Here is a 20,533-nt window from a genome sequence, read left to right as displayed (position 1 = left end):
ATTGAAGAGGTCTGCTGGGTGGCAGGAGCTCAATTTGTCGCAGCTTTGTCACTTTACTGTTTATGCAAGCAGGAGATTATATGCAATGAATAAACTGTTGCCCCATGCATTGTAAGTAATCATGCTGTAAATACAGATCGGTGATAACTTTCCAACTAAATTGTTTGTTTACGTTCAGAATGCACATGTTCAAAATGTTTGTTTCCATTACTTTTAGCCAGAAAAATCGACAGAATGTTCATCTGTGCCTTGAGATAATGTTAGGGAGGTTTTATTTTCCTAACAAATTAAGACTTTAGGTTCAGGTTAATTTAGACGTGAGGTTCAGTTTTTTTTTTGTTTTTTTTACTTTATTTGTTTTTAAGTGATTGTTGGATGAAACATCGTAAAAAGTAGGGTTCAGTGTGAAAAGAGGTTCTCGGAGGGATGTCAAAGGAAGGTTCACTGAGTTCTTTATTTTGTTTTTAATGTACCCCCCTTTTCAAAGTACCCCCTGCACTGCCTAAAAACTATGTCCTTTGGATTTGTCTGTCAGAGTTGCAGGGTGCAGCGCAGCCTCAGAAAGGATTGCCATGTGGCCTTTTCATGGCCACTGCTGACTTTATGGTGGAGCAAAAACCGACCAGACCTACTGTTCCAAGCTCTTAGTTCACATGCCAAGACTTGATGATCATATAGTCTTTCTATGCTTTCACCGTTACTGTTTCTACTACCACTCACACGTAACCAAAAGGGAATGCCTACTTCTTCCCATCTCACATCTTTTCAACTGATTCCAATTTTCCTTTTAGTATTTTAAAGTCCAGTGTCCCTCCCTCCCCCTTTTCTCTATTCCTCCGTTTCTGTGCATCTTTCTTGGATTCACATTTCCAAAAGGGAAAGTCGAGTCCTATGAAGTGGTGATATGTGTTGTTAGTTCAGAGGGTTGTTTTATTGAAGGCCAAAGGCCTGTCACCAGATTTTGATGGGCAGCTCCCTGGGTAGTTGGAAGGTCAGAGGTCAGGGCTGCATCTAATCCTGTCTCTTCGTCTTGACTCAGGGCTTCTAAATACAGGAGAGAGGAAGACCGACAGCTTGGCAATGAAATCCACTTAGGGATAATTAAAGCTGACGAAGGTATTGAATGTCCGGTTCTGCCTGCGCTCATACTGCCAGAGATAGACGTGGTGTGGTCATTCGTCAGTGTGTGTTGTTATTAATATGTCAGTGAGGACTCACGTTTTAAAGCTGGCCTTGTGAACTGGTGTGTTGTAAGCTGCTGCAGATCCCCAAGTAAGAAGTTGCTGACTGCACTGAATGTGCACGTGTAGGGCCGGAGATTGTTTATTTTTAATTTTTTGAAGCAGATCACTGTGGGTCAGGATTACTGTATATAGCAACTCAGTGATGCAAGTACTAACATGAGTCATTCTTAACCTTTAGCCCTCCTTACTTCCCACATTTGTCACCGGTTTCCCACCGCTCAATAAATAGTCTACCATGCAGACAATCCTCCAGTTTGCCCAGTCCTTACTGCATTCTTTGCAACCTCTATCATTTATCTCTTTCACTTTCATTCTTTCTTTAACCTTTCTTACCTTCTGGTCTTAAACCTGTCTTTGACCCTGAAGAGAGCATTCAAGTCTGGGGTCCTAGGAAGGAAGGGCCCAGCTGTTGGAAACTGTAGGTTTTATGACTCATTGGAGGGTTTCCCTCCCAGAGACCAGCTTCAAAGAAACAGGGCTTTTTAAAGTGCAAAGTTGAAACTCCATCCTCAGCTATTCATGATGCCTTTCCTCCTTACAAGGCCCCAAAGTTCACTAACACTGACTGTACATCCACTCTGTCCACTGAAGCTTAGCTGGACTTTGTGTGCCAGGATGAATACCAGCTTCTACCTATATGGGTTCTGGGCTACATGCCACTTGCATATTATAGCTCTTATTCGTCGCTTCCAGTGGCGAGAGCCTGTATAGTGTTGACATGGTGGAATGTAGAGACTGGTCATCTGGGACTCAAGTGAAGACTTTACAGGTTTCAAGACTTCTATGGTTCTATGGGGGGCTGTTACAGAGATTTTGTCGGTTCTTCTCCTTCTTGAATGATGGCAGTTTTGCAGAACATTTATTGAATGAGAGAATCTGTATGAAAGCTGCTGCTGGAACAAAGTATTTAAGACATGGCTGCGAACGATACAAAAGCAAATTCCTACAAGGACATGATGTGGTTAAGCAGTGGAGAGTAAAGCGGCTGCTTCCGCTTTCCTTCTCAAATACCAACTAAAGCGTTAGCAGAAATCCTCTTAAGCTCTGGTGGTGTATGCTTAAACATCCGTTATTTACAAGTCATTGTTTTTTTTCTCTTTTATAAAGTAGACTAGAATGTTCTTAGTAGAGATTGGAGTGGCAATGCAGAAATGGCTCTCAGGCAGCGAGCAGGCCCTTGTCCTTAAAGGCCTCCATTGTGAAGCCATGGTCATGGTGTCATTGGGTGGCGTAGGCTGTAATCTGCACTTAACCAGCACTTAACTTTAAGACCTCAAACGACTAATGCCCCCTTAGTCAAACATTTTCCTCTGTTGTGTCCCAGAATTGTACTTTAACTCTGTTGTAGTAGCCGTTTGCTGAATGTACCACAGACAGATATGTGTTTTTGCACCAGCCAAGTTAGAGTATTGAAGAATCATCTCACAAATTAAAGAAAAGAAAATTGGTGTGCACTCAGTGGACAAATCATGTTTGAACATATCTTTTAAGGCATGGCACCCTGTTATGCCTGCATCTCAGCCTTCTAACATTGTGCCAAAATCATTCCACAGTATTTCCAGTTTACAGTTAGAGACAGTGCTAATGCTTCCCCAGATGGTCCCCCTGTCTGTAAAATACTGAAATTAAGGGGAAATATTCAATTTTAGGGTTTTCCTTTTTGCTTTTCTGCTTAATTGTTTTTATTTCTTTGTTAAACAAAAGATGTCTTATTTTGGAAACTATATCGGATAGATTTTATTTAAGGAATCTCTTGTAATTTTGTAAAGTGGGCCTTATTTTTGAAATATATTAAGTATTTGCAAGATATTGTATCTTCCTCATTGTAATTACACTCCTGGAGAGTACTTCTTCCTGTATTTTTTGTTTGTTATTTTAATGCAAGACATTTCTCACGACCTGGAGCTATGATGACACGGATCAGAGAGAGAGAGAGAGAGAGAGAGAGAGAGAGAGAGAGAGAGAGAGAGAGAGAGAGAGAGAGAGCTAGAGTTGTGTCATAGTCATTGAAGAATGAGAGCCATGTGCGTTTTATCAGAGCTGAGCAGGTTCCCAACGCTGATTGGTTCACCATGTGTCCTCCCGTTGTTATCGGGGACCATTTAGTGCTCCGGCCTCTACACTGCTCCGTTCTCCCTCGCTCATTAATTTAGGGTTCGTACATCTTCTGTGCTGTATTTGTAAGTGCTGCCAAAGAAAGAAGGCCTGTACAATCAACAGTTTTTATTGCTGAGTGTTTATGAGTTCATTTTGTGTGCATAAGAAGGAGACAGGTGTCAAACACAAAACTGTATGTTATGAAATCAGATCAAAAGGGTTTTATGATTTAATATTGCTTCACCGTTTGTCAGAAATGCCAAGTGGACTGTGTGGGGAGTGTTTTTCCTGTTTTAGACTTAATACATTGTGCATGTTTTAACCTTACTTTGGCTGGCGCACTCGCATGTAGGTCTTTTGAAGCTGTCAACTGTACAGCAGACCATATGTATTCCAATAAAAATAAAAACCAACCTGTTTGTAACACGTCTCCATGTTGGAACCTGTGTCAGTATGTGTGTGCGTAGCTGATTGTGCGTAAAACTCAACCATGTTTGTTAATCTCTTTTAATGCTTTTTACTGAACAAGCTCAGCAAGTTTTGATTTCATAGCGGTACACCCTGTGTGTGTGTGTGTGTGTGTGTGTGTGTGTGTGTGTGTGTGTGTGTATACACGGAGCAGGAAGATCAGCAGCTGACGGTATGCAAAAATAAGCAGGTAGACAAATGTGCAAATTTGGTCAGGTACTAAGAGGAAAACCACAAGCTGTTGTGGAATGCAAAGTCAGCACGCACAACTTTCTCTTAAACAGCTCTGCCTCACTTTGTGAAAGCCAGCACTTCTGTTCCTGTGATTGTAGGTTGCTTTAAATCATATAAACTAAACAATCTAGTCTGAAATATTTGACTTTTAATGTGAAAATAACCAACCTTGTATTCTTAAGTTATTTTATTATCAGAAATGTGCATTTCAGGAGAGGCTTACTTATGGTGCAACTTCTTCACCACAAGCTGCCTAGTAATTTCCATCATTGCACAGAACAGTTTTGTACAACTCGAGAGAACAAGCCTGAACGTGTTGAATTCAGCTGCATGGCCTTTATGATTAGAGAGAGAGAGAGAGAGAGAGAGTGTTCTAGAGCAAAGGATCAACATGTTCTAGTTAAAAACAAGTGACTCCTGGTGTTCAGCTGCTTCAGCTACCACACCTGGCCAAATGAACAGAATTCAGTACTCTGGTCTGTTACTGCTACTGTTAGTGGACATCAACCCCTGCTCTGGGATTTGAAAATGAGTTTTACACTGATAATCCCAAAGTGTATATTACACACATTTATTATGAACTATATTACTCCTGATGCAAGGCCCCACAGACATTTTGGCATATCACAGTAGGAAAAGCAAAAGAAGAAAAGATGGCTGAATTTGAGTTTGCTGCTTTAGTCTCAGGCTCCTGACATTGTGCATGCTTGAATAGAACAAAGCCATCATTAATGTTATCAGTAACAGCCATGCATTACCTACAATGGCCGGTAAAAATGCCAAATGCTGTGGGGAAAAAAATACATATTTTAAATCACAAATGCTTGCAGTATCAAGGCATCTTTCATTGTAAAGAAGAGGCACGAAAAAAAAATCATCACTTATCATGAGTTCACCATTTAGTTGAGAGAATCAAGAGTAGGCCCTAGATTGTTTGTGGGGTGCCATGAGTCAAATGGTTGAGAGGAAGGGGTTAACACTGTCTCCTGTTTGTGTGGTTTAATCTGTCCCAAGTTCAGATGTAGGGAGGTGCTACCCTAACACACTGGTGCCTGTTTAGACCCTGGTACTCCTGAGCCTCTGCGCCAATGCCTGACCTGAATTAGTGCTGTGAAGTCAACCATGGAAATGACTCAGTGGCACTCCAGGCGAGTGGAGGAAGATGGAGGAGTGAGAGTGAGAAAGCCTCACTGCCTACAACAGGTGTCACTGGAAATACTAAGGAGGATGTTGAATGTGAGATTACATGCAAAGGGTTGCTGAGGTCAAGCCTGCAGCTTTGAATAACTTTAGAAGTGGCACTAGCTTGAATACTGTAAATGTGGAATTTTATTTAATTTAGAAACCTGATTGTTAACACACCTAAAGTCTACAGCCATGTAGTGACTCTGAGGTGCAACTTGCTAACATCAGCACGTAAATATCTGCACACAGTGTCAACAGCAACATGCTGATTTTATGCAGGTAAAATGCTAGCAATCCTAGTTTAGCAATTTAGCATGCTGGCAATTGCTAAGTAGCACACAAAGTATAGCTGAGGCTAATGGGACGGTCATTAGTTTTGTGGGTTTTTAGTCATAAACAGGTATTGGCCACACACATTTTAAGCTGATGGTGGCTTGTCTGTACAAACTCTCGTGCCAATAAATCAAATAGCTATATAAATTTCAGTCTGGACCAACATTACCATCCATCCAAGAGTCATTTAGCTACAATATAATCTCTGGATTTATTTTATATGTCCATAAATGCTTGAAAAAGCATGTGGGAGCACCTGCGTTGGTGTACATTCCTGCACGCACCTATGAATCACATGAGATGTGCTCAGACACGCTGTGGTCTCTCATCCAAAGGACTCCAATAACATGATACGTCTCTGCCTCTCTATCAAGTAATCGGTTGATGTGGGCTTTAGGCTATTATGAAAAATAACCTCACAAGTCAACAGTTACACATTGCTTTGAGCCCATGGTTTACCAGGGAGGTGAAAATACCAGAGTGCTGCAGTCCAAAACCTCAGCTCAAATTACTATTGTTACATCAAACGTCTCCTTTGGTCACGATAATAATAACCGCATCTCTGAGGGAAAACAAGGCCGGTGACGCTGAAGTGCATGGAAACAGAGGGGCACAGAGCCCTGAAATACAACTCCACAGAAAGGCTCATAGCTCATGGTTGACCATATTAATCTCCCCCTCATTTATAAGATCCCCCACTATGTGGAGCTGTGGCCAGGGACCCTCAACTCTCTCTCTCACACACACACACACGCACGGAAGCAGCCAGACCTGCAATGAAGGAGGGTCAAAGCAGAAGCAGCCATGTTACTTTTGTGCATGCATGTAAAAAAAATAAAGTACACATTTGCAGGTAATAGGGCAGGAAGGACTTTGCTCTGTGTTTAAAAACCTTCCGAATTAGTCTGCATACACCACATCCCTTTCAAGAAGAACACACTAATTTCAAGATACAATTTCTTCTTTTAATAACAAAACAACTGACAATATAAAAAAAAAGTATGTGGTGACAACCATAATAAAATAGTTGAACTGCTATGGCAACAAAAACATTCACAATTCTTTCAACATATGTGTTTTTAACTTTTAATACAAACTATTTTCACTACACTCTGCAACCTAAATAATAGAACAAAAATGTAGGCGGCATACAGTTACAGTACATAGCAATGCTTTAAGAATTAACACACCCAGCACAAGGCCATGTAACTGCTACCAGGTTGGTCATCCGTTTTATAATGATATTTGGCTCTAGGTTCTGTGTACACTAAAGATTTAGACAAGAGCATATAAATAGATGTTGGGTTTTATAGACATGCTCCACAAATTAAATACATTTAATGCCATGCTTCTGTTTTTAAGACAAAATCACATATTTCTAAAGATGAGTTATATTACATTACTATGTAACAAAATTGGGATTTATTATTTAGCCTAGCCCAGTCTTTGTAGTAGGTTACACCTGTCTCCATATTTAGCTGGAAATGTGAACAGTCACTAGCTTTCCAAAATAAGTCAGAGGAACCGAAATGCTCCAGTTAATCAAACTCAATTTCACAACATACCTAAAGCCCGAAAATAAATTCTGTGTGTCAGTACTTGCATAAAGGCAATGACGCAAAGTGTTGTCAGGGACATCCAAGAACTTTCACATACAGACATATCAACAGTTTGTGGGTAAACTTTTGTGTTTTCCTATTAACTGCTATAGTTGGTTCCGCAGTCCTTGGTTGGCAGAAACCACGAGGGGCAATTTCAGACACTGGGAGTGGGCTGAGCCTGCTGAGGGTTGCTGGCAGCTGTGGGAGTGGCCTGTCGGGGGAGTGTGTACATGGCACCCAGGAACTGATCTGCAATGCGTCCGGCCTCGCGGAGCCCGCTGAGCAGGGCACCGTGAACTGTAGCGGGGTAATTCCTGATCGTGTGCTCCCCCGAAAAGAACAGACGAGGGACAGGCTAAGAGGGGAAAAAAAGAATAACCACATTGAGGTCAAAGTTGTTTTTTCCCAACATAATAAGGAATTATAAGAAAGCATGGGATTGGTGAGAGAAGAAAAAGTGTGGTAGTTAACTGCCAGAACTCATCAGCCAACACATAAATATGACTCAATCGGCATGTCAACATCAAAGCAGCCGAAAAAACATCTGTGTGGAGAATAAACAACTATGCTTTGGTTTGGTTGAGTGTTGAGCAGGCTGGGATGCCTTCTCTCCCTCAATTTCTCTCTCTCTCTCACACACACACACACACACACACACACACACACATATATATATGTGTGTATGTATGTATGAACTGACATTCTCAACCAAACACAAACTCAACACTAAGGAATGTGTGTGTGTGCACGCTTACCTGTGAGGCTCCTGGTATAGCAGGGCCAGGTGTGATGGGTTGTGCCATAAGGTCATAGTCGTTGCCCGAAGAACCTGCTGCGACGTACGAGTAGGAGCCCCGGGCCCAGGGGTCTGCACGCCAACGAGTGACCACGGTTTCCTTTGGCTGCCATGATGACAAACAACACATACTGCTTAGGAGTTTCCATGATGATATCAGAGGGACCTGTAAACAGCTGGATGGAACAGTTCCAACGCTGGCCTCCATGCATGATTTTATCCTATTTCAAACCATAAGCAAATGATTTATAATGACTGGTGGTTTGGATAGGACTCCACTTGTAAGTGCCTTTCATATGTGCTCGCTGTGTAAAGTTGTGCTGGTTATGGGGGTCAATTTTAGAAACAGATTTGACATTCCACTCAAAGTAGTGGAAAAAAACAGAGAAAACACTAATGATGGAGATTAAAAAATATAATCAACCACTATTTTGCCATAAACAACAAACGTGATAAAGTTGTAGTTGAGAGTCTTGAATTATGTAGACATTGGGTTTAAGAAAATAAACAATTTGGCATGTTAAAGAATAACTCAAAAGCAAAAGTTCAAGACAAAGAAAGATGAAACTTGACAAACGTCACAGGGAACACTGATCCACTGGAAAGATGATGCACAAACATGTACCTGTGGTACAGCGCTGCTTCCGAATATTCCTTTGAGAATGGCCAGGCAGCGTCCCACAATCACGTCATCACTGATGTTCTCCATGATGCCAGCGGCCTCACCAGCCATCAGAGCCAGCAGGATTGGGGCTACCAAGAGAAAAAGGCACAAATTTGAGTCTTCATACGCATGCATTAGGGGAAGCAAAGAAAATATGGACAAAAGAATATCTCAATACCACATCAATCTGTAGTGTGAAACTAAAAGGAATCTCGTGTCACCTTTGTAGAGGTTCCAGAAGAGGAAGAGTTCGCCCCGACTTGCCGTGGTGGAGCCGACATGACCAAACAGGTTGACGCTGGGATCCCAGAACACTCGGTCAAAACACAACACCACCTTCAAACAGGGAGAAGCAAAACATAAAATCAGTGAAACAACAATCAAAGTGTATATTTTGTATGGAGCACATCTCAGGCCACATTGAGTGCCATTGCTTTATGGTTATGAATGTATGGATGGTAGAGCGCCCTCTGCTGGAGAAACAGCATTAGCAACAGCTTAGCTTGTATAATAATGCAGTATTGTCCTCTGTGCTGCAGTAGAATTAGGAGATAAAGTACTCTGCTGCAGATGATGCTCAGCAACAGAGAGAGCACTGGTGGGTCAGGAGTGACGCAGGATGAGCACTCCCACATGATCCGCTTACACACTGGCAAAAAGCAACTTTTACTCGCACGCCATTAGGCTCCGACTGCCTCTCCACTACTGCACATTAGACATTACCACCCTTTGACTCCCCATCCTCCGTCGGAGCCCAGATGTAAATTAGGATAAAGCAGTATCACCTAGGCAGATTAGAGCAAGGAGGGAATTCCTACTGTCTGAATTACTGTCTTTGTACAAATAGCTGTTGTTGTGATTAACCGTAATAGACAATATTTGAATCTGCAAGAAAAAAAAGAAATCTCTGTCCTCCCACTAAACATCCCCCTACTCAGGGCTGTCTTCACTGTGGAGCTGCAAAGATGAATTGACAGGTCGTCAACTTTTAAATTAATTGTCAAATACTCTGATGATCAATTAACTGTTTTGAGTCATTTTGTTAATAAGAAGAAAAAAAGGTGAAGTAAATATTCTCTGATTTCATCTTCTTAAATGTGAATATTGTTCTTACTCTATGACAGTAATCTAAATATCTTTGAGTTGTGGACAAACAAGACATTTTAGAACGTCATATTGGGCTATGGTAAACACTGATCGATTTTTACCCCTTTTTCTGACTTTTTCTAGACCAAACTAATCGAAAAAAATAACATACTAATTATTTGACAATAAAAATAATTGTTAGTGGCAGCCTTACTTCACTCTCTATACACACACACACACACACACACACACACACACACACACACACACACACACACACACACACACACACACACACACACACACACACACACACACACACACACACACACACACACACACACACACACACACACACACACACACACACACACACACACACACACACACACACACACACACACACACACACACACACACACACACACACACACACCGCAAGTTCAGGTTCTACAACTAAAATATGGACAAATCCGAATAAGGTTAGTTATAGCAGGACAGAAAGATAAATGCTTAGCTTCATACCTTATTGAGGTTGCCAAAGCCCATCCTCTGTATAGCCGACGTTTTCCACTCAGGCAGTGGGGGAACAAACTGCACAGCAGGGGGTTGCTGCTTCAACACGCCGAGAGGCAAGGTGCACAGCACAGCATCACACTTGTATATGAATGTCTGAGTTGTGGAGCGAGTGTTGACAGCTATCACCTCACAGCCTGGAAAATAAACAGGTGAAGAACAATCATTGTACATCTATATGAAAGAAGAAATTTCATTATTCGTCACATACACATTGTACAGTACAATGTAGTAATATTCAATCTCTGCATTTAACCCATCCTAAGTGTTAGGAGCAGTGGACAACCAAAAATTCTGCGTCCGTGGGGTTCAGTGTCTTGCTCAGGACTCTTTGACATGTGCTGAGGGAAGCCTGAGATCAAACTGCCAATCTTGTGGTTGAGGGCTGACCCACTCTACCCCTGAGCCATAGTCACCCATGTACATCAATTACGAAATCGATAGTGGAACTTGTGGCCAAAAGTGGCAGAAGACAAACGTACCAGAGGCTGTATATCGGACCTGCCGCACTGCTGTGTTTAGTTTGATGTCCAAGCCTTCAGCCAGGGCCACGGGAACACAAGAGTAACCATTCCTTACGGTCAGGTGGCTGCCAGTGAACTCAAAGTCATCATCCTGTGGATAAATGGATAACATGTCACCCCAAGGGCACAATTAGCTACTGACTGTCCTAAAACAGACTGACAGAAGCATCTCACAGTTAAACTAGCAATAACCTGTTTCACACGTGGGATTGTAAGAGGTCTCAGGGTCTTCTCAATGGAAGACCATGGTTAGGACTACACAGTGATGACATTTCAAAATGGGTGCATGTATATACCTGATCCCAATGCTTGAGTGAAAGGGTGGAAAGAGGTGTAGCGTTGGCAAACTCCAAGTTGGCAAAGTGCCAGTCGAGGATCTGCCGATCCCTGGATGACAGGTAAACATCACTGTGGGAAAGAAGGGAAGGAAAGAGACATGGTGATGTATACTGACAGCTATTCAGACATCAGAGGGACAGGTTTACTCATGCACAAGCAACTGGTGCCAATGTCATTATACATATTTGAATACATAGCATTAACTGGAGAAAAAAAAACAGGCAAATTGCCACAGGCATACACAGGTAACCATCTGCGTGGGATGCAGGGCTCCAACATAAAAATATTTATAAATGGTATTATAATGGTACCATTATATTGCCATTAAGGACTATTTTCACTCCAGTACATAAGCTAATATTGCATCAACATAGCCAGTCCAACATACTTAGCCTGGATAGCTTCTGATTAGAACAATTAATAAAAGACGGCTAAGGAACCGATCCAAACTAGACCAAGAAGCTGCTGCTGCCTCTGTTCCTATCTATTCCTATGTAAATAAGTGCTTTATGTTGTTATCTATTTAAACTGAACCAATCCACACCCTGGGATGTTTTTACCGTTGGGTCTCAAACATAGTTTTACTGAAGAAAAAAAAAAAGACACATTTGCAAACGCATTCCTAATGACAAAATAAAGAAAACATTTATATTATGTAGTAATTTCACTATTGTCCAGTAATGACAGATGTGGATACATGGATGTAAATACTGTAGTTTTCCCGCTCATTATAAAATTATGATTTAATACAAAAGAATGTTAAGAAAAGATGGATGAGACCAGTTTCATTTCATTCTGGCCACTACACCCTCATCCACCCCTACTGGTTAACATACAGTGAATTGTCATGATGCAATTTATCTAATGTGAGACCAAATAAAAAAAAAAAAAAAGTGAAACAACAGTTTTGGAGATTATGCTGAAACGTCAGAAGTATTGGTTACCTGGGTGGATTTGCCTCCAGCTCTTGCAGCTTCTCCTCCAGCTTGACCTGCATCTCCACCAACTCGTCATACTCCTACACAGAGACATGGTAGACAGCAAGGAGTTGTATAAACATCTACATTTCATCCATGTAGTATCACTGCTGGAAAATGCTAATATAATGAGAATTCTTTCATTTTCAAGATTTTATGATCCTGAATATACTTCTAATGAGTTAATACTACTGAGAAATTTAATTAGGACTTGTTACACTTTGAGCTGGTGAAGTAGTTAAATACGTAGGTGAGTGAGAGTGTGTGTGTGTGTGTGTGTGTGTGTGTGTGTGTGCACACCCAGAGAGTTTCAGGTCATGCAGAAAAGAAAAGCAGTTTTAACAGAATGGGCTGAGTCAACCTGTTCATCAGTTCACCACAATAGAACCAACTACAGCAGCAGTGCAGAGTCCGGTATACCTCCTACCACGCCAGGCCCCAGGACACAGCTACACCGAGTCAAGTCTAGAAAACTTTATGCTCTAACGAAGGAAGAATGCTGGAAAATATCCTAGCAAACATTTTCTGACACAGCCTTAAGATCTTGGTATATGGTGTAGTCATGCATGTCTTGAACACACACACACAATCTTAAATGCTTATGTCTGTCTTGCTGAAAGTGTGTGTGTACATCTGCAGACATAAAGACAGCCAGACCGTGATTCAAAGCCTTGAAGTGGTTTCTCAGACAGTGGATGGGTAGCAGACAAATTCAGTTAAGACACCAGCTGTGTTTAAACCAACTAAAATATCCTTTCAAATACACACAGCGCAGTAGTGGAGGGGATTTATCTGAAGCAAAAATAAAACAGCAGAGCTCCCTCTAATAATACATCCTACCGAGGCATTAAACCACTTAAACACAGCCTGTCTGGTTAACTTAAAGAGCATGGCATTACAACTCTGTGAGGCATCCTGACCTGGTAGTCCATAAAAATATCCATCATACAAGCTAGTGCTTCTGCATAATACTGCTACACATGATTTGATCTGCAGAACAAATACAATGTTTCTATTGTGTTAGTTGACCTTCTGACCTGAACACACGTACACTTAATATACAAAGAAAATCTAATATTGTTTTCAAAGTAGTTCAAACTACACCGCCTGTAAATACACACTATGTAATGTGTAATGTCATGCCCAGAAAACAACAAATACAGTTGGAAATAGTTTTTAAAAGTACTGACTTCCCTAGAGTATTTTAAGCCCTAAAGGCTGATTTCACACTGGAAGTAATGAAAGCTTCACATAAGAATCGGTTCTAGGCAACAACCAGTCTAGATAACTGCCCACAGCTTATAAATATTTTGAACTTTCTTCTAGCTTTTTAATCATAACATTTCTCTGTCTTTTATCTGAAATGGCATTTGAGCTCACTTTGCAGAGCGCTGTGAGGTCACGGTGCTTGCTCTTCACAAGGAACTCAGCTGTGATATCTCTGGGTGGTTTGACTTCACTGGCCTCTTTATACTGCTGATGGAGCTCCTTCACCCGTTCCTTAGTGGTCACCATCTAAAAAGAGAGAGGGAGAAATAGAGAGGGAGGGGAAGCTGGAAGTCATGAGATTGTGGATGCAGATCAGCCGGAAATTGAAACCAGCAGTGTTCCAGTCTAAGGGCTGCTTTTCGTACCATAACTTTTAGACTGCCACCAGATCTGTCAGCAATTCACTACAAATATATGGTTTGCACGTTAAGTCTTGTGGCACTGTGGGAAATTATGGCACCAACAAATTGATGGCATTAAAAAATGTGTTTGGGACTACTGCTGGTGTCCCCAAAAAATTAATGTGTGCTCACCTTGTTGAGAAGATCTCGCAGATCTTCCTGAGTCTTTACAATTTTTTTCCAGTGTTCTATCTGCTCATCTTTGACATGCTTCTCCTGAAGTCTACACACACACACACACGCGCACACACACACAAAATTAGATTGTTTGTGTGTCTCTGTATACATATCTTTTTTGGGTACACACATGCAAAATACATTGTGGTGTACACCATATACTTACTGTATGACCACCTCCAGCGCCTGCCCCAGAGAAACAGGTTTGTTGTTCAGGAAGTTAAAGTCCAGCTGGTGACTGAGGAAGGAGGTGGCCTCCAGCAATCTGTTGAACTCTTGCTCCACCATCTCATCTTTTTCTTTTGGCACCTGGACACACACACACACACACACACACACACACACACGAACAATCAATGACAGAACTGATAGAATAGGAAAAAAAAAAAAAAAAGTAGGAAAAGCATGCCAAACCCAGCTAAAGACACAAGTATTATAACTGATACAATATGTAGAACTTCACTAGAAAATGTATGATGTTTTGTTTTGATGTCATTTATGGATCCAACTTGTAACTGACACTACTTTTTCTCTTACTGGGACATCAATTTAAGTCACTGATTCACTAATATAGGCATAAGAAGCATAGATAAGGAATGTATAACATAAATAAACCAATACATACACTGGTGCATCGTTCACCCTTGAGTAGTTGACCAAAAGATTAACATGGAAGAGGTTGAGAAGACAAGAGGGGAGAGAAAGAGAACATATTAATTCAACACAACCTCAACCTCAAACCGGTTTTCACAAAAGTAAAACATGAACATTTGATATGTCTTTTCCAGCAAAAGAGGGAACCAGTTACACGTGATGTGGATGCTTCAAGAGCCATACGTCCGGATCTGTTGCAGAACGGCTGCGGCCATGACTTACAGCTGAAGTTTCGAGGACCCACGAGATCTCGCAAATTCATGTAGAATAGAACCACAACAACAAGAATAGTTTGTTTCCATCCAGAGGAGTAGAGAGGAACAACTCTTTGCGTGTTTTCAAAGTGTTATGATTTGCCGAGAGCATGCTCCATTTTATTTTGAAAATTAACCGGATGTTTTATTTTGTTCCTGTGCCGCACTATCTTCCGTGTGTTGCATTGCTGCAACACAATTATTGCTGAGCTCTCCGGTGTCTGTCATAATAGAAGCTCTGCGTTACTGCTGCGGATCACCGGAGCTGGGACGCAGCCGTTCCGCAGCAGTCCATGGAAATACACACATTGACTTTAACGGAAACCAAATGACTCCGACGCCGTTCCGGACAGTTTTTAGGAATCAGCTGCATGGAGTAAATAACATGTAGGGTTCTGCTGCCATTAACCTCTTGCCACTGTTTAACAACTTCTTGGCTTTCACAGTAAACCTTGGATTTATGAAAAATGAAAATCAACAGAATACGACAACTTTACAACTAATGTAAATATTGAATCGCTCATAAGGTAGTTCTGTATTCTACTTGTTTGTATAAGACCACCCCCAGGAGCTTGCCTATGGCAGGATATTCTACAATAGGCAACTCTCTTAATTGATTAAGGAATGTAGTTATACTCACTGCCTGACCATTGGCTTCATACAGTGGACACTTCTGTTTGATCTTGGCCAGCTCCATGTTAACCTGCTTGCTGATTACTGCCATGGGATTCCCTCCTGAACAAGCACAAACACACCAACAATTGACAATGACACAGCATAGACCTGGACAATACCACCCTCTACAGGTAGATTTAAGTAACTGTAGAATATTAGATTAGATTAGATTAGATTATACTTTATTCATCCCACAACGGGGAAATTTTGTCGTTACAGTAGCAGCATTTTTCATTAACAGCAAAAAACAATAACACACAAACAAGTAAGTACGAAAGAAATACAAGGCAAGAAATACATGGCAAGAAATACAGGCACATTTTTTTTTTTAGACATATCATCTACTGCCTCAAAGCATGAGTCTATGCTGGTTTGTTGGACACTAAAAGGCTAATAGGATGCTCTGGCTTGTCACTGTTGTGACCGAATTCAGACTGAATTTCACATTAAAAAAACGGGTTCTGAATCTTACCCAGCCCTGTCACCACCATGGCTCCCAGATCAGCAACATAGTTGCCTTTTCTAAATGTTGCCACTCTGCCTCCAACACGGTCCTGCATGGAAAAAACATTTCTATTGTTATACGATACACTTTATTACAAAACACAAGGTAAACTGAGGTCACTCAATTGGTTATAATCTAAACCCTTTATACTGTATTATAGATATCTTATAATAATAGTTATATAATAATTGTATAGAGGGTGGCACTAATCGCACTATGCTATCACTCATACAAATACAGTAGATGTTTTACAATCATAAAATGATTGGTATGATTATACCACTAGTTGGTTAAGAAAATGTGACAGAAAAAACTAATGTACCTGAAATATCAGATTGATAGACACCCTGTTGATGACCTACCCTGGCTTCCAATACTGTAACATCCATCCCGAAGCTCTGCAGCTGCCTGGCTGCAGCTAGGCCAGACACACCTCCACCAATGACTATAACCTTACCAGTCTTCTTAGCTGCAACAACAAGTAGAGAATACATTACCTGGGTATCCTTACTACTGACCATTCCCCGGTCAGTTTCTCTTAAAATGGTTTTGTCTACAAGCAAGAGTAGCTCCTAAATCACAACGTATAAATCCAAGATACTTTGCCTTCAGACCAAAGTGAATTGTAGAATACATAAATTATACTAACATTTAGCTAATGGCTAGTGTTATTTTACCACTGCAATGAATGAAGTGAACTTACTTGGCAAAGGCTTGACCCTCTTGTAAATGCCAAAGTTAATGAGACCATGCCTTTCTAAGTAGCTGTGTATTCTGTGGACTAGCACAGCATCACCTAAAAAGAGAAGAAAAGCACACAAATCTCAACTTCTGTATGACTATATTATTCTTGTAAGAAACAAAAATAGAATTAAAATGTATAAAAATAAAATACAAATAATGTTTATTCACTGTTATATGGAGCTTCAAGCTGCTGTGCTGTGGCCTCAAAGGTCAGCTGGATTTTAGGGTTGTCCAGCCATAATTGGAGCTTCACATGGTTAAAATGAATTAAGACACACACATGTAGGTTTAAAACAATGATCCCATAGTCCTTAGTTTTTAAACACAAAGTGATGTATCTACACTGGCACTTACTGTACGGTTGCGGATGTAGAGGAAAACCTTCTGAGTCTGCTGGGGACCGCTGATGATGTCAGGGAAGCAGGCGGCCTCCTGGGATGTCATACGGTCATGAGGAAGACGGCTCTGGAAAGCAGCTCCTTCTACGCCTGAAAGTTAAATATATCTATCACTATTCTGTTAACAGCATGAAATTGTCATTTATGATCAATTCAAGACCAAAAAAAAGGTCACCTAAAAAAAAAGAAAAAAGATCAAATTCTTTTTTTAAAGATTTTCTGGGGGCATTTTCAGCCTTTATTTTGACAGGACAGCTGAAGTCATGAAAGGGGAGAGGGAGGGGGAATGACACGCAGCAAAGAGCTGCATGTCAGAGTTGAACCCGCAGCCGCTGCGTCGAGAAGTAGGCCTCTATGTATGGGCGCCTGCTCTACCAACTGAGATATCCGGGCCCAAGATCAGGCTTTTTAACTGACATTTTGACATTTTGAGTTTCTTTCCTTAGCAAAAACATTAGTTTAATTTCACTGCTTTAGGGTGACAGTATCTCAGTCCGTAGGCAATTGAGTTGGGAACTGGACGAACCACTGGTTCAAGTCCCCATACGGACCAAAGTATAGTAGAGTGGGGAATGTGGTAGTTTGAAAGATGCCAGCTCACCTCATGGACCCTGCCAAGGTGCTCTTGAGCCAGGCACCTCAACCACTCAGATCACCTGTTCAGCAGTCACAGCTCACTCACTCTGACAGTTCTTCATTAGTGCATGTATAGGACCTGAGCATGTATGTCTATAAATAATAACCTGTGTGTAGTGTGTAATAACAACAGAGAGTAAACTGTAATTTCCCCAAAGGGGATCAATAAAGAATATAAATGATATGCTTAATCAAGTTTCAGACTCACCAGATGGCTCCTCTGGTTCACTGTCATTCTCTTCTTCTGGTGGTGGAGGTGGTGGAGGGATGACCTGCTTCCTCTCTTTCTCTGCCTTGGCATTCCTCTCCTCCTCAGAATAATATTCGTCCTCCGACAGATTAGCGAGGCTTTCGTCCATCTCGCGGTACTCCACCTGCAACGGTAGGCACAATAAAAGCATCATTAAAACCGGCGTTGCCATCAGTTGGTCGGTGTGTTCCCACATTAGTGCCAAAACCTTTCTGGGAATAAGAAACAACTATAAACATCATGCTGCAAAGACGATGAGAAATTACCTCTGTTAGCTACATTTACATTGAGAGCAATGTTACATCTAAGGTTTAAATGATGATTCACCTGTTGATTCTTTGAAGCAAACAAATAGTCATTGAAAACTATAAAAAAAAAATCTGCCAGATCAAACTTCTTTTCCATTTCAATTTTCATTCATCAAATCAGTTTTGGCATAAACTTGTCCTCCCTAAACGGGAGGAAGCACAACCCTAAAATATTTACTTTTGCTCGCTTACGACGACTTGTTCTGCGAACTTCAGCTGCGTCTTGCTCTGCCCCTCCCGGGCCAGCTTGGTGAGGCAAAGGAGCCCCTCCAAGTTCCCCACTAGGGGAGGACCTCTCCTTTTTTTTTACATCCATAGGGCCTGCGGTTGAGACCGATGGACCAGTCTGGGCATCAGAAACCGGGGCCCTATCCCCTCCTGCTGCTCCGGCAGAAGATGAAGAGGAGGAGGATGATGAGCCAGCATCGGACTTCTTGCTAGACAACATTATGGAGGATGGTGGAGGCCTCTCCTGAACAAAGGCGTAAAAGAAATTTGATGAAATTCGTAAAAAAAAAAAAACATACAACAGCCCAAGTTACAATATTTATTAGGGCAATGATCGAAATTTGAATGTTAAAAATAGCATAATCAATGGGAAAAAAGATTACAAAATATTCCTCAAAGAAAATATGAAAATGATCAAGTGTGGGTTGTGTGTGGTGAAAACAAACAGCCCAAAAAAGTTTTTTTATTTTATTTACGTTTTTGCCCTTTGTGGCATTCCCAAATTTGTTTGAAATGTATAACCTACAACACTTCAAATGTAAGACCTACAAATTTCATGCCAAATGGTTGTATCACTCACTTACTAGTGGTTTTCACACAAATTAGACCCAAGCAGAAAGATTCGTTTACAACCCCCTATGTCAACTGGCCACTTGGCTTTTGGGGGCAGTGAATGCACCTGCAACAAAAGGCTAACTCCACCAAACAATGTCGGCCTTTGGGAGATGCTCCACCCACAAATGTCATATCTGCTTCGCTGGATGATTTGAGTAACGTTAGCTAAATATACATGAATGTCATGGTTTATGAAATGAGGACTTCATGGTTATAGTAACCTTTTCTTGTTTTACCCATTTCTCCGTGCACCTGGTAATATCCATTCAAACACTAAGAAATGAAGAAAGAACCAGAAGTAGAGTTATGAACAGGACCAACTGGAAAAAAAAACACGTTGGCCTTTCACATTATATCCATTGAGATTTAGCTAAACATTAATGAAAACGTATTAGCAAATATCCACTAAATATTACAAGGGAATCAAGTGTGGTTCGCCGTAGCTCGGTGGTTTATCAGGCTTAGCTAAGTGAAAATAACCACTCGAGAAACTGAAAGAGCTAAATGCGTAACCCCTGGTATTTACTTGATTAATAAATGTTGCTAAAGAGGACAGCCGTTCGTCAGACACCTTTGTTGTGCCAAGACCGTTAATAGTTCCTTGATTGCCATCCTGATCAAATGTGACTTTGTTAGCTAGCAAGCTGCAAAGCTAGCAACAGAATGGTAACGTTAGCTATGGCTATCCACGTTAGCTTGCGTTAGGTAACAGTGGCTTTGTTTCTTAACAGCGACTTGCACATAACACAGATGCATATAATACTATATTCATTTAATAAGATACACAACAAAGCGGTGCTACACACATGGTTTGGTTCGTTTCTAAATGAAATTTCGTCTAAATTTACATTACGAGACCATGCTATGATAGCTAACGCCGCTAACAATGAGACCTGTAGCACCAACATTGGCACAGTAGCAGGTGCACCGACTTCGCTTCCAAAAGGAATCCGCATTTCTAAACTGACTCATGTTAGGTAGACTTCCCTACCCCAGGGAGCATGTTTTTTTTTAATGAAGGCGAGCATAAATATTGAAAATATTAATATTACCTCTAAGTCCTCCGAAGATGTCAACACAAAGAGGGCACAGTAGCAGGTCTCCTTTCAATGAACTCTGTTGTGATTGGTGGATCGAAACGTTACCCTGCACCACTGAGCGCAACGATTGGTCAACATAACTGTCAATCCAAAAGTAGGCGAGGATTTAATATCGAAGCTACTGCAATGGATCTATTTTTTTGTTTCATAGTTTATGCACAATGTGTTTCAAACACATATCGGCTTTGTTTTTCA

General features: G+C 41.1%; 1 protein-coding gene across 4 annotated transcripts; it reads right to left on the bottom strand.

Annotated features, from left to right (window-relative positions):
- Positions 1-6,504: 6,504 nt before the first annotated feature.
- Positions 6,505-20,529, bottom strand: kdm1a (lysine (K)-specific demethylase 1a). Of its 4 annotated transcripts, none has more exons than XM_034858211.1 (22): positions 20,291-20,519; positions 19,460-19,511; positions 18,574-18,867; positions 18,046-18,214; positions 17,158-17,291; positions 16,972-17,050; positions 16,763-16,855; positions 16,422-16,528; positions 16,027-16,108; positions 15,520-15,614; positions 14,597-14,614; positions 14,138-14,280; positions 13,927-14,017; positions 13,505-13,639; positions 12,092-12,165; positions 11,105-11,216; positions 10,767-10,899; positions 10,234-10,421; positions 8,844-8,958; positions 8,584-8,711; positions 7,918-8,064; positions 6,505-7,517 (listed from the first exon to the last, which is right to left on the bottom strand). In XM_034858211.1, the coding sequence occupies exons 2-22, from the start codon at positions 19,502-19,504 to the stop codon at positions 7,317-7,319; spliced, it is 2,583 nt and encodes an 860-aa protein (XP_034714102.1). In that variant the 5' UTR covers positions 19,505-19,511; positions 20,291-20,519; the 3' UTR covers positions 6,505-7,316. The 4 variants fall into 4 exon arrangements, with proteins under 4 accessions (XP_034714102.1, XP_034714104.1, XP_034714103.1 ...); XM_034858213.1 differs by having other exon boundaries at positions 7,317-7,517; positions 19,475-19,511; positions 20,291-20,529; XM_034858212.1 differs by having other exon boundaries at positions 7,317-7,517; positions 18,046-18,211.
- Positions 20,530-20,533: the final 4 nt, after the last annotated feature.

The sequence above is a fragment of the Etheostoma cragini genome, chromosome 20, assembly GCF_013103735.1.
Source record: "Etheostoma cragini isolate CJK2018 chromosome 20, CSU_Ecrag_1.0, whole genome shotgun sequence".
In the NCBI taxonomy this organism is placed as follows: Eukaryota; Metazoa; Chordata; class Actinopteri; order Perciformes; family Percidae; genus Etheostoma; species Etheostoma cragini.
The sequence above is the reverse complement of the archived record's forward strand: the minus strand, read 5'-3'. Positions and strand labels throughout refer to the sequence as shown.

Bases quoted from the DNA above. Each gene is read 5' to 3' on its own strand.
- kdm1a (XM_034858211.1), bottom strand. From the start codon at position 19,504: ATGGATATTACCAGGTGCACGGAGAAATGGGTAAAACAAGAAAAG. The intron at 17,051-17,157 runs GTAAGTGCCAGT...AACCATGTGAAG, and splicing joins TCTACATCCGCAACCGTACA to CTCCAATTATGGCTGGACAA. The intron at 10,900-11,104 runs GTATATACATGC...ATTTATCCACAG, and splicing joins CACTCAAGCATTGGGATCAG to GATGATGACTTTGAGTTCAC.